This window comes from Mytilus edulis, chromosome 3, assembly GCF_963676685.1.
Source record: "Mytilus edulis chromosome 3, xbMytEdul2.2, whole genome shotgun sequence".
Taxonomy (NCBI): domain Eukaryota; kingdom Metazoa; phylum Mollusca; class Bivalvia; order Mytilida; family Mytilidae; genus Mytilus; species Mytilus edulis.
In genome coordinates, this window is record NC_092346.1 from 105,198,313 (window position 1) to 105,212,886 (window position 14,574).

Genomic DNA, 14,574 nt, shown 5'->3' on the forward strand with positions numbered 1-14,574 from the left:
CTTTGTAAAACAGGCACAATTTTGTAGCATATAAAATGAAGATAAATATATAGAGGTAAATTTCCATTTAGTATAAGACAGAGCTGAAGAAACACAAATTTTTTAGTTTAATAAATCTTAATCAAAAGCACCTTTAAATATTGGAGATTAATCTTGTTACACAGAAATTAGTATCTTAATAATTCTGTGACACTTAATTAAAATCAATCAATCATTACCCCCAATAAGAAACCTTCATCTATAACTACTTATTAAAAGGGTGGGGGTGGGGGTGGGGTTGGGAATGGAAGCGGCCCAATGGAAGTGAATCAGAAACTTTAAATAAGGCTGTTGACTAAGCTGTTGCCATTATTCTGCAGTCATTATATTTGGGACATAAAACTGGGCTGGGGGCAAATAATATCAGATGCATTTTTGTAGATGATGACTTGTAAATATAATTTGAAATCCCCATGTCAAACCAAACCCCTTAATGCATTATCTAGACCTCTGTTTACAAGCTTTTTTTTTTTACAGAGCTCTAAAGAATACTTTCATCTTACTTTATATACATCTGATATAACTTATCTAACTTACATTGATACATAAAAAAACTTATATATTCTTAATTGTTGACCTTCCGTGCAGTGACAGAATTTACAAGTATGAAGAGAAAAGCAGAGGTAATCCCTCCCCTTATGCCTCAACCTCAGCCTGCTAGTCTCTCCATTCACCAATAAATGTTAGTCAAAAAGGCAACTAAAGCAATTCTATAAAAAAAATAACAACATTTTATACACAAAAAATATCAGATGCATAAAAAAAAAATCATTTAAAATATACCGAAAATATTTAAACCACATTTCATACCACCCAGTTATTATCTAGAACTCTGTTTACAATTGTTTTTTTTTTTTTTTTTTTCCTCTTTTTTTACATTTTTTTTTTTTTTGTTTTTTTTTTTTACAGAGCTCCAAATAACAAGTATACATCTGATATGAACAACATTTGTACAAAACCTTGACCAAAGGAACTAACCAGTATGAAAAGATAAGCAGGGGTATTCCCTCCCCTTGTACCCATTTCTCAGCCTGCCAGTCTTCCCATTCATCACAACTGGTGTTCCTGATAATTTACAGAACACTATAAAAAAAGAGTGTTGTACATCTAGATTGGACATAGTGTGATGATAACTATAAAGGTCATATACACTTGCAGTGCATCACTAATTTTGTACTATGCTGAATAGTTGTAGTTAAACTTTAACTCTTATCAATCAAATGTGAATAAATACAATTTGAAATTCATCGAATAGCAGCTTTGTCTGTTTTCCCTGTTTGTCCTTCATTCACAGAAAAAGGATTTAATTATTTTAATGAAATAATGTGAAACTCTGTCTCAAATAAATGTTTATACAATTTCCATTCTAATGTTATATGTCTTTCTAAATAGTAATCATAAATGTATTCAAGATTGCATAATGAAACTACAAAATACCACAAATTATTATTTTTTTACTTTTTTTTGACAATCCACACAGATTTATTCTAATGAAACCAAACATCTTCGAAAAAAGAGATTTAAACCAATGGCAGCTGCCTGATTGTTCTTGCATGCTGGTCACATCAAAGTCTTAACATTAAACTGCTTCATGACCATTTAATTAGGGAGAACTGTAGGTCTCTGAAATTTTAATGTAATCGACATGTTGGGTTAAAAAGACATAAATCTTTACAATTGACTCTCTCCTATCCTAATGTTTCCAAGTTCATCTAAATGGCAAAATTCTTCTATATCAGTTGATTTGTAAATTCCCAAGCAGTTAATCTACAGAGAAACAACAAAATGTCAATTAAAACATGGAAATTAAATTCACAAAATAACAGATTTAATTCTTATTGATATGTCAGAAATTATTCATACCATATATACATATAAGATTGATTGATTGTTGTATGCTTAATGTCCAGTGGCAAATATTTCATGCATATTTACCATGACATTTTAATTTTTGCATTAAACATAACCTATAACTCAGAAATGAGAGTATTAAATCTTGCTAAGTAGCATCAATGTTTCTTTTCAAAATTCAAACATTGAAATAAATTTGGCCAAGACTTTAACAGTATGATGAACAAAGGTATGATGATAAACAAGTTTCCATTGTATAATTGCAGGAGCAATTTATTATTTGGCATAAATAAATAAAATACGAAAATAAGCAACCATAATGAACGAGGTTGTTAAATGTTATCCATATATGCCTTTTTAGTGCTTCTTTATTAAATATTTGTTTGTTTCTGTTGCGATTAAGATTGCAACACTGTGTTGACTACTGAACCCCTATTTTGACATTTTTACCTATCATGTTTTATTCACGCATTGTTGTCAATATAATGGAATTTGTTGGGATTTTCATACAAGTGAGATGTTTAGCGCTATAAAACCAGGTTCAATCCACCATTTTCTACAGAAGAAAATGTCTGTACATTTTTGTACCAATTAATTTAATATGATATTTGTAGTCAATTCTTTTGATTTGCCATTTGATTAGGGACTTTCTGTTTTGAATTTTCCTCGGAGTTCAGTATTTTAGCGATTTAACATGTGTTTATTACCATTTTGTTTTACTGTAAACTCACCTTGAAGCTGGTAATATAGTTCTTCCAGGTCCTACTGTCCTCAGATCTTGTAATAGATATCACATACAATTCTTATTTCCTGGATATCTGAAGAAGAAAAAATTATGTTGAACAGCCACATTCTTAAAAATGCTTATATGGAATTTTAATTATAATTAAAAGTAGGACAATTTTTCACCCAAGTATAATAAAACATCCAATCAGGTACATACATGTTGTTTTTAAATTTACCAGGCTGATTTTTTTGTAATGAAGACCTTTGGCTCTATTACACATTTATTATATCTTTTTCAAAATACTCAAAATAACCTAAATGCTTATAAAGGTTAATAAACATCAGTGGTTGTTGTTTGTTTTAGTTTTACATATTTATTTTTTCGTTAATTTTTGGTACACAAGTTAGCAAGGCCGTTTATATTTTCTCGTTTGAATTGTTTTACATTTTCATTTCTGGGCCTTTTATAGCAGACTATGTGGTATGGGCTTTGCTCATTGTTGAAGGCCGCACAGTGACCTATAATTGTTAATTTTTTGATAATTTGGTCTCCTGTTGAGAGTTGTCTCATTGGCAATCATACCACATCTTTTTTACATCTACATGTAATCACATTCAGTGTAATGTTACGTATTTTGAGTATAATTACCTCATCTTTTGTATGTAACAGCTTCAGACCCAGTTGTGATGTGCCTTTCTGTGAGATTTATCAGTTTATAGTCCACTAGCACTGCTCCATCTACATGAATACTGGTCACATCAATATAAATGTCAATAATTCACTTGCTGGTTCCAAGGCTGGTGTCAATATTTACTTGTCGTTTGAATTCCAAAGCTGTTCGATCCTGAATTTAGTCTATTCACTAAAAGTCAGTCAGTTCCATCATTTGAATATTTCATTGTCCACTATTCTGACTGGTCACATATAACATCATACAATAAGTCCATTAAGTCAATACATTTAAAACTGGTTATTATTAGAATATTTCATTATCACTATAGTTGTTACCTATTTGATTCCACACATCTTCTATGCTAGTGCCTTTACTGGTATATTTTTTTTTTAATTTGGCAAAAAAAATCAAAAGTGGTTACTTACTGGGGGGTTTTCAGAAAATTTAGAATTTGAGATTTATAGAAAGCTTTTTCTACTTGCTAAATTATAAAAGTTTATTTATAAAATAATTTTATTAAAAGAAAGGGCAACTTTAATCATAAATTGCTGAAAATGTTAACTATCAGCTGAAGGGGAGCTTACAAAGTATACATAAATTGTTATTTGAATGGAGAGTTGTCTCATTGGTACTCACACCACATCTTCCTACATCTATAAAGTATACATAAAATCTACATGAAAGAAAGATAACTCTTGCAGCCTTGTGGTTCAATCTCTGGTTAATAGTTCTCAATGGCAATCTTACCAAATCTCATTGGCATTCTAACCACATCTCATTGGCATTTTAACCACATCTCATTGGCATTTTAACCACATCTCATTGGCATTCTTACCACATCTCATTGGCGTCCTTACTACATCTCATTGGCATTCTTACCAAATTGTATTGGCATAAATACCACAACTCATTTACATTCTGAGTGCATCACATTAGCACTATTACCCATCTCCTTAGCTTTATTACCACATCTCATGTGCATTCTTAGCACGTCTCATTAGCTTTATTACCACATCTCATGTGCATTCTTAAAGCAACTCATAAGCTTTATTACCACATCTCATTTGCATTCTTAGTGCATCTAACTAGCTTTACTACCACATCTCATGTGCATTCTCAGCGCATCTCATTAGCTTTTTTACCACAACTTATTTGCATTCTTACTGTATCTCATTAACTTTATTGGCACATCCATAAGCTTTATTACCATATCTCATTGGCTTTCTAAGCACATCTCATTAGCTTTATACCACATCTTATTTGCATTCTTAGTGCATCTCATTAGTTGTATTAACACATCTCATTGGCATTTTTAGCACATCTCATTTGCCTTCTTAGTATATCTCATTAACTTTATTGGCACATCCATAAGCTTTATTACCACATCTCATTGGCTTTCTAAGCACATCTCATTAGCTTTATTACCACATCTCATTTGCATTCTTAGTGCATCTCATTAGCTTTACTACCACAACTCATTTGCATTCTTCGTGTATCTCATTAACTTTATTGGCACATCCATAAGCTGTATTACCACATCTCATTGGATTTCTAAGCACATCTCATTAGCTTTATACCACATCTTATTTGCATTCTTAGTGCATCTCATTAGTTGTATTAACACATCTCATTGGCATTTTTAGCACATCTCATTGGCATTCTAGGCACATCTCATTGGCATTCTTAGCACGTCTCATTAGCTTTATTACCACATATCATGTGCATTCTTAATGCAACTCATTAGCTTTATTACCACATCTCATTTGCATTCTTAGTGCATCTAACTAGCTTTACTACCACATCTCATGTGCATTCTCAGCGCATCTCATTAGCTTTTTTACCACAACTCACTTGCATTCTTAGTGTATCTCATTGACTTTATTGGCACATCCATAAGCTTTATTACCACATCTCATTGGCTTTCTAAGCACATCTCATTAGCTTTATTACCACATCTCATTTGCATTCTCAGCGCATCTCATTAGCTTTTTTACCACAACTCACTTGCATTCTTAGTGTATCTCATTGACTTTATTGGCACATCCATAAGCTTTATTACCACATCTCATTGGCTTTCTAAGCACGTCTCATTAGCTTTATACCACATCTTATTTGCATTCTTAGTGCATCTCATTAGTTGTATTAACACATCTCATTGGCATTTTTAGAACATCTCATTTGCATTCTTAGTGTATCTCATTAACTTTATTGGCACATCCATAAGCTTTATTACCACATCTCATTGGCTTTCTAAGCACATCTCATTAGCTTTATTACGACATCTCATTTGCATTCTTAGTGCATCTCATTAGCTTTACTATCACATCTCATGTGCATTCTTAGTGTATCTCATTAACTTTATTGGCACATCCATAAGCTTTATTACCACATCTCATTGGCTTTCTAAGCACATCTCATTAGCTTTATACCACATCTTATTTGCATTCTTAGTGCATCTCATTAGTTGTATTAACACATCTCATTGGCATTTTTAGAACATCTCATTTGCATTCTTAGTGTATCTCATTAACTTTATTGGCACATCCATAAGCTTTATTACCACATCTCATTGGCTTTCTAAGCACATCTCATTAGCTTTATTACCACATCTCATTTGCATTCTTAGTGCATCTCATTAGCTTTACTATCACATCTCATGTGCATTCTTAGTGTATCTCATTAACTTTATTGGCACATCCATAAGCTTTATTACCACATCTCATTGGCTTTCTAAGCACATCTCATTAGCTTTATACCACATCTTATTTGCATTCTTAGTGCATCTCATTAGTTGTATTAACACATCTCATTGGCATTTTTAGCACATCTCATTGGCATTCTTAGCACATTATTAGCTTTATTCAAAACCACATCTCATTGGCATATTGACCACATCTCATCTTTTCATTCTTCATTGATCACTGGACCAATTATTTTATTAATTTAGAGAATATACCTTTAACACATTTTTAAATTGCTTTTCTGAAAATCTTTCCAAAAATATTATCAGAGTACCCGTTATAAGATATTGATCCAAAGTTGTTGTAAAGGATTTATTTCAATATGTTTATCTCCCCTTGTAAAGGATTTATTTCAATATGTTTATCTCCCCTTGAATTGGACAATTTGGTAAAGGATGTTTTTTATTTAATCAGACGTCAACACTTTCAATCAGCAATACCTCAAACCAGTACAAACATTTCAACAGAAACTTAGGACAACATTTACAGACACTGAAGGTCGGTGGTTTTTCAGGTGCCATTTATATGGCTTCTGCCACCAATAAAAACTGGCAGCCTTGTAATAGCTAGGAGTACTACAAGTGGCGTTGAAACAGTCATATCTATCAAGAATAGATAAATAACTTGTAAGTTACTGAATTATGACAGGCTAGACTGGCTGTTGTTATACAAATTGTTAAGGGAGTTTTCCGAGGCAAACATTTATTATGCCTCATTTATGGGCATTATGTTTTCTTGTCTGTGCGTTCGTTTGTTAGTTTGTCCGTCCCGCTTCAAGTTAAAGTTTTCGGTTGAGGTAGTTTTTGATGAAGTTGAAGTCCAATCAACTTGAAACTTAGTATACATGTTCCCTATGGTATCATCGTTCTAATTTTAATGCCAAATTAGCGAGAAAGGGTTCAGAGGCAGAACCAGCAATCTTTAAAAAAAAAAAGGGGGATCAAACCCAGGAGAAAGTGTGGGTTTTAAATATATATCCCCATTCAAATGCATTATCATTAAAAAAAAAAAAAGGGGGGGTTCCAACCAAACCCCTGGATCGGCCACTGGGGTCACAAACATTTTACAGACTTGGAAATAATTTTGAAATGTAATAGACCCGTTATTTTAAACAAGGACTTTCAGACTGGATTTGCATACCAAAAAAAAAATTGGTTTGTATTCCTTCTCATATTCATATTGTTAACAAGAAGTTCTCTTTTTTGACTGAATACAATAACTTTACAAGAAGACATATCCCTCTACAAGACTAGTACCTTAAACCCTTATCTGAAAACTCACTCCATCAATCTCTATTCTCTCTCCCCTATCCCCTCCCCTCTCATTTCTCTCCCTCTCTTGTCTTCCATCCTTAAACCTATTTAATTAAGTATCAATTGTTTGTAATGGTTAGTGTTGATACTTTAAGAATAAGATGTTTTTATATTAAGATACAAGTCCTGTAGAGGGATGGACAATTTTGCATGGAGACATACTTTTCGATTAAATATTTTGATTAACTTTTCAAACCAAAATATTTTTAAACCAAATATAAAAATTTACGTTTTCTGTTACTACTAGGAATTGAACAACAGAATGAGTAACAGTTCATTTTCAAATAAACAAAAATAAAATGAATATGAATATTTTAAAAAGAATACTATTCACTACCAATTATAACCTCCTCAATGGTCCTATGCTTGCCTGATATGTTGGAGGTAAAGGGCTCTATCCCATGTATGGACAAACTAAAGACTTTAAAAGGGATATTTGCTGCTTCTCCCTTAAACAAGCAGTATTTAAAAGTGCAAAGTCTAGTTGACTCTGAGTCAGAATAATGTATCCCGGAAGGGTTGGAGATCTTTCTCCGACTAACACCCTTTACTTTGGGAAATTCCCAAAATTATACTGATAAACCTTGCATTACGAAATTGGTATCTTAAATGTTGTTCTGAAAGTTCCTTTAAAAACTGTAAAATGGTTTTGGAATAGCTGATACATATATGTTCTACGTCTGATTTTTAAGGGCAATTTGATCTAAAATTTGAAAATTTGAAAAACTATTTCACCCTTTTTTAACTTAATCTTTAACATCAAGCATGAATTATGGTTTTATAAAAATTTAAAGGGAATATAGCATTATTCCTTTTCATTTATAAATTTCCATATTATTTTATCTTGAAATTTCCAAATGAAGGACAAAAGGTATTAACATTATTTATCTTTATTTAAAATGTATTAACTTATCTTTTGACATTTTTTTGTTTGTGTTGTTGGTTGCTGTTCACTTACATATATCAAAACAATCCTCAGAAAATAAAAGTGCATACTCTTAAAAAGGTATCATGATATAATTAAATTCAAAATTCAAGTTAAAAGAATGTATCCATTCCGTATCATGATATAATTAAATTCAAAATTCAAGTTAAAAGAATGTATCCATTCCGTATCATGATATAATTAAATTCAAAATTCAAGTTAAAAGAATGTATCCATTCCGTATCATGATATAATTAAATCCAAAATTCAAGTTCAAAGAATGTATCCATTCCGTATCATGATATAATTAAATCCAAAATTCAAGTTCAAAGAATGTATCCATTCCGTATCATGATATAATTAAATCCAAAATTCAAGTTCAAAGAATGTATCCATTCCCTATCATGATATAATTTAATTCAAAATTCAAGTTAAAAGAATGTATCCATTCCTATCATAAAGTGGGTGATAGAAATAAAAGACGTCTTGACTATTTGATAGATGTATTAGAAAAGCATAGTAACACGTCAAGGTGACGTGACGTTACATAAAGCGCGGTACATAGTAAACGTCCAGTGTGCGGTATTTACGATATACTGGGGGCCGCACAAAAGTGAAATTACCAAAAAACATTGAATTTAAAACTATTAAGAAAATAAAATATCTGAAAACTTTAAGCATTTCTCAAATGAGTTAATGTCCATGAAAAACTAAATTGAATCTCGCTATTAACACATTTAAAGTCTTTTTATAATTCACTTAGTCCATTTCTTTATCTTCTCCATGGCAACCATTTTAGCTTTGCGACATGTTTTAATTGCACAGTCTGTATTGTCATCATCGTGATTCAAACTAACTTCAAGTGGGTACAGTTTTGTGATCGGACGCGATGTTAGTCCATTTTTGGTCCGTATGACGGCAGATCTTGCTAGTCCGTCTCCTCCTACGTTGAGTTTTTCGACAACGGCTAGTGTCCATTTGATCCTCGGCGAATCTTCATAGATTTGTACCACGTCTCCAATGGTGATCAGCTGTTTATTGTTTCCTGTATTGCGATGATATTCTCGTAGAGCTGTTAAATATTCGTGTTTCCATTTATACCAAAAACTTTGAATAATCTGTGATTTCATTTTAAACAGTTTATTCGTAGATTTATGTGTCATATCATTTAGTGAATGTTCCAATTCCTGATTCGTAGGGTAAGGTAGTGATGTAATTCTACGTCCGTAAAGTAAGTGGGACGGGGTGAGCGGTTCATCTAACGGGTCGGATGATACGTATGTTAAAGGTCTGTCGTTGAGTATAGCTTCAACTTCCGTAACAATGGTTCTTAATAGTTCAATCTGAATCAATGAACGCCCTAATACCTTTTTGATAGAGTCCTTCGTTAGTCCTATAAGCCTCTCCCAAAATCCACCATACCACGGGGCTCTTTTTGGTATAAACTTCCATGTAGTGCCGAAGTTGTTCAGTTTTTCTATAACAGCTGATGATCTTGTTAATTGCTTGGCGGCTGCGATGAATGTTGTTCCGTTGTCAGAAATCATAGTTTTTGGTAATGATTTTCTACTAGCAAATCTTCGAAACGCTAATATGAATGTTTCTTCAGATAAATTCATCACTACTTCTAAATGTACAGCACGAGTGTTTGCGCAAGTAAAGAGACAAACGTATACTTTACTGGTAAGTCCATCTGTGGTTTTAACATTCAAAGCGCCAGTAAAATCTACCCCGGTTACTGTAAACGGGGGTGCCTCTGTTAGTCGGTCTTTAGGCAAAGGAGGTGGATCTGGAGCCGAATACGGTCGACCAGCAACTTTCTTGCAGATCACGCATTTATGTATAATGCTCTTGATAACTTGTCGTATCGATGGTATCCAATAGGTTTGGCGTAGTAATGTTACGGTACTCGATAATCCTGAATGAAAATGAGTTACATGTGCGTCCATTATGATAAGTTGTGTCAATTTGTCCTTTGCGGGTAGCAATATCGGGAATTTTGTATTTTCTTCAAGAGGTGCATTATGAATGCGTCCGTCACAGCGAATTAATTTGTCTTGAGCTATGTATAATTTAAGTTGTTTGACAAGGTTGTGTTTTTTCCCCTCTCCTGTTTGCAAATCTTGAATGATTTCTGAATAATGCTTTTTCTGTATGTATATTATCCACGTTAAAGATACGTTTTGTATTTCGATCGTGTTTAACATACCTGTGTGTATAGCTCGTTTTCTACAGTTGGTAATAAATCTTCTCACGTAAGCGGTAATTCGAAGAAGTTTCTTGAATGAGTTGAATCTATTCAAATCGATGACATTTCCGATCCCTTGTATCATGTGTATAGTAAATTTGTTCTGTGTAGCTTGTACGGTATCTACCGCGACTTCTTGGTGCGCAATAGTGGATAAGATTTGTGCTTCATCTCTGTTCCATTCTGGCCAATTATCTTCAAGTGTGAGCCAATCTGGGCCATGCATCCAAAGTCGGTTGTCTTTGAATTTATCAACGGTTATCCCTCTTGACAGTAAGTCAGCAGGATTTGACTCACTTGGACAGTATCGCCAAGTTAACTCTTCTGTTAGCTCTGTTATTTCCTTAACGCGGTTTGAAATGAACGGTTTTAAAGGTTTCTTTGAACTTAACCAGGTCAAAACGATCTGGCTATCACTCCATAAAACTGCACGGGTTATCTGCAAAGTGTTCCTTATGTGTGCTAAAAGTCTGCTTCCAATTACGGCAGCCATCAATTCTAATCTTGGTATTGTCAGTTGTTTCAGAGGTGCTACTCTGTTCTTTGCCATTATTAAGGAACTTTTTCCATTTGCGACAATGTACGCGCATGCGCCGTAGGCTTTCATGCTAGAGTCCGTGAATACATGTATTACGTTGTCGTTGTTTGTGTCTGGACTTTCATCAAAGTAATGTCGGGGTACAACTGTCTTTGTGGCTTCCTGTATATCCTTTCTGATATTCACCCATTCTGTGATCGTTGAGTCGGGTAGTAATTCGTCCCAGTTGAAGTTTTTCTCCCATATGTTCTGCATTAACATTTTACTGCGGACGGTTATAGGGCTTAGTATTCCTAGCGGGTCATAAATCCTTGATGATTGTCTTAGTACTTCGCGTTTTGTTATTAGTTCTGATGTATCTAGATTAGGCGTAACGAATCCTAATGTGTCACTGGCTGTATCCCATCGTAATCCTAAGATTTTAACTAGTTGATCTTTGTCCATAACGTTTTCGGTTCTTGCTAAAACTTGTAATAGTTGACTGTTCGAGGCCCATGAGCGCAAATTAAATCCTCCATCTGAAAATAAACTACGAACGAGTTTAAAGTATTTCAACAGTTGTTCTTCTGATTCAAAGCTTGATACAATGTTATCTACATATAAATCTTTGGTAAGTTTTTCCGTGAAATCAAATGGATGGTTATTCAAGTGCTTTGATAATACGGCGTTCAATATAAATGGCGAGCATGTAGCACCAAATAGTACGGACTTGAATCTGTATGTTGTTAAATCGCTGTTTGGGTCTGTTGGTTTACTCAACCAGAAAAACCTAGTTACGTCCCGGTCCTCAATGTCCAGTCCAACATTTAGAAACGCCTTTTCGATGTCTGTAGATACTGCATACCTATTCAAGCGGAATCTGAGTAGTATGGCGGTGACTTCATTTAATTTAGGCGGTACATTCAGTAAGCAGTCATTCAAGCTAGCACTATCTGGTGTCTGTTTGCAACTACAATCATATACGATCCTGATTGGCGTCGTGACTGAATCCTTCTTTACTGGGTGATGTGGTATGTAATGCAGCTTGATATTTGGTTTGATTTCTTCGTTATCAACTCTCTCAATGAACCCTCGCTTTTCCTGCTCATCAATTATTTCTCCGTATTTTAAAAGTAATTTTGGTTCCTTCCGTAAACGTTTAATTACACTCTCAGTCCTTCTGAAAGCAACAGCTTTGTTTGTTGGTAGCGGTGGATGTTCTGCTTTCCACGGAAGTTTGGCTGTATACCTGTTGTTATTGTAAGATATTGCTGTTTCTTCGTACATTTTCTGAAATTCGTCGTTTTCAGTATTTGCGGTCTTATCTTCAACTCCAAGCGATTCAATCTCCCAGAATTTCTCTAGGTTTAATTCCTCTGTCTTGTGTGATACGATAACATTAAGAATAGAGCTCCTACTTGTGGTACATGTACTTGTCATTGTGGGTCCTGATAGGAGGTATCCAAGCCTGGATTCAACGGCGGTTGGTCCTTCACCTCTAATAATGTCATCTCCAACTATACTCCAATAATAATCTGCTCCGATTAGTATTTCAATTTCGAACATGTCATCGTCCGATATAGGATGTGCTAATTTTAGTCCTCGTAAGTGTCTCATGTTAGTAACTGATTTCACGTGAATTTGTAGTGGCATTGCAATTTCAGGAATAATTAGTACATTTAGTGGTATATTTTCGCCTTCATCTGTTTGAATATAAACTGTTGCCGATTTCATGTGCCTTACTTGTCTATTTTGTTCTCCGAAACCGGAAAGGTGCACTACTTCGTTTCCGCTTGAAACTAAATCCAACTTCTCTGCAAGTGTCTCTGTTATGAAGGACCTCTGCGCACCTTCATCTAACAAAATATTGGCTTCTGTACTTTGTTTTCTCGAACTAACAGTAGCAACGGCTGTCTTTAACAATACATTTGTAGTTCTTTGTGTTAGGGACGAATGTAATACCGTATTTTCGGTTTCATTGGCTGGCGGTTTGCTCGATTCCTCAGATTTCTCATCTTTACTACATATGCTAGTGTGATGTCGTTTGTTACAATTTCGGCAGTTACTTTTTGATTTACAATCAGCTAGTTTGTGGTGACCTAGGCAGTTGAAACACAATCGTTCACTCTTGACTATATTCATCCGCGCGTTAGCGGTTGTGACTTTAGTGCAGTTGACGGGTGTGTGTCCAATTTCGTGACAAAATGCGCATTGCTTTGTGTTTATCTTTTTATCCGAATACGACCTTTCGTTCTTGTTGAATGATGATTTTGTACGTGATTTTGCGTTGGTCAAGAATGTAGCGGTAGCGAGTGGGCTTTCTACTTTTTCCGGTAATTTTCCGGCTTCCATAATATTAAGTTCTTCGAGAAGCGCTTTGCGTAAATCATGTAAGGTCCAGTTTGTGGATCTGTGTTCTCGTGCTAAGTGTTGACGTATCTCTGCGGGTAATTTATTTAAAATTACAGGGACAAGAAGTGATCCATAAGTATCGTCTGTCTGTCCGAGTGACTCGAGACCTCTTACATACGTTTCTGTCTTATCATAGTAGTTACGGAGACTAGTAATTGTATTAATTGGAGCCTGTAAATCAAGTAAGGCCTGCATGTAGGTTTGGACGATTTTATGAGTTTGCCCGTATCTTTCCTGGAGTAATGAAATTGCTTTCTCGTAATTTGTGTTCGTCATGGAAAAACCTGCTATAGTTTGTAAAGCTTCGCTTTGTAGAAGGGACTTTAGGTAGTTGAATTTTTGTGCATCACTCAGTGTAGGATTAGTGTGGATCGCGGTTTCATAGGAGTCCCAAAACGATTGCCAGTCTAGTATATCTCCGGTAAATATAGGTAAATTTAACTTTGGTAGCTTGTGATACTCGCTGTTTGCGCTAGACGATGCGCGTGAATTTGATCTATGCGTATATTGTTGGTTTGCAGATGTTGAAGGTTGACTAATAAATGTAGATGGAACTGATTGTATAAAACTATCGGCATGAGGGTTCAAATTCGATGAAATTGATTCATTTGCGGTTATACTCTGATTTTGAACTGACTTTGACAATTTTGTAATTTGCCGTAATTTATATTCTAAGTTGAACATGTACTCATCTGATTCCAGTATTTCCACTGCTACATCTTCATCCGAAGTTTGCTCCAAGATCTTCTCGTTGATGTTCTCTAAAGTTCTTTTCTTCTGAGTGACTACTTCTAATAATGTTGAAATTTCCTCATAATCCGCTTCGGAACTTTGTTGAATTTCTTCAAATTTCTTCAGGAGTTTCGTTACTGCATCTTTGTGTCCCGCTCGTACGGCTTTCATCTTCGTATCCATTTTCCCTTTTGGTTACGGCACCATAATATCATAAAGTGGGTGATAGAAATAAAAGACGTCTTGACTATTTGATAGATGTATTAGAAAAGCATAGTAACACGTCAAGGTGACGTGACGTTACATAAAGCGCGGTACATAGTAAACGTCCAGTGTGCGGTATTTACGATAATTCCGTATCATGATATAATTAAATCCAAAATTCAAGTTCAAAGA

At 34.4% G+C, this 14,574-nt stretch overlaps 1 protein-coding gene and 1 long non-coding RNA gene across 2 annotated transcripts; both read right to left on the reverse strand.

Annotated features, from left to right (window-relative positions):
• Positions 1 to 1,733: 1,733 nt before the first annotated feature.
• LOC139518094 (uncharacterized) lies at positions 1,734 to 8,660 on the reverse strand. Its single transcript, XR_011663296.1, has 3 exons — positions 3,266 to 8,660; positions 2,622 to 2,708; positions 1,734 to 1,806 (listed from the first exon to the last, which is right to left on the reverse strand). It is a non-coding gene; the product is annotated as an uncharacterized lncRNA (long non-coding RNA).
• A 364-nt stretch (positions 8,661 to 9,024) lies between these two features.
• LOC139515560 (uncharacterized) lies at positions 9,025 to 14,361 on the reverse strand. The gene has a single exon (XM_071305137.1). The coding sequence runs from the start codon at positions 14,359 to 14,361 to the stop codon at positions 9,025 to 9,027; it is 5,337 nt and encodes a 1,778-aa protein (XP_071161238.1).
• Between the last annotated feature and the right edge of the window lie 213 nt (positions 14,362 to 14,574).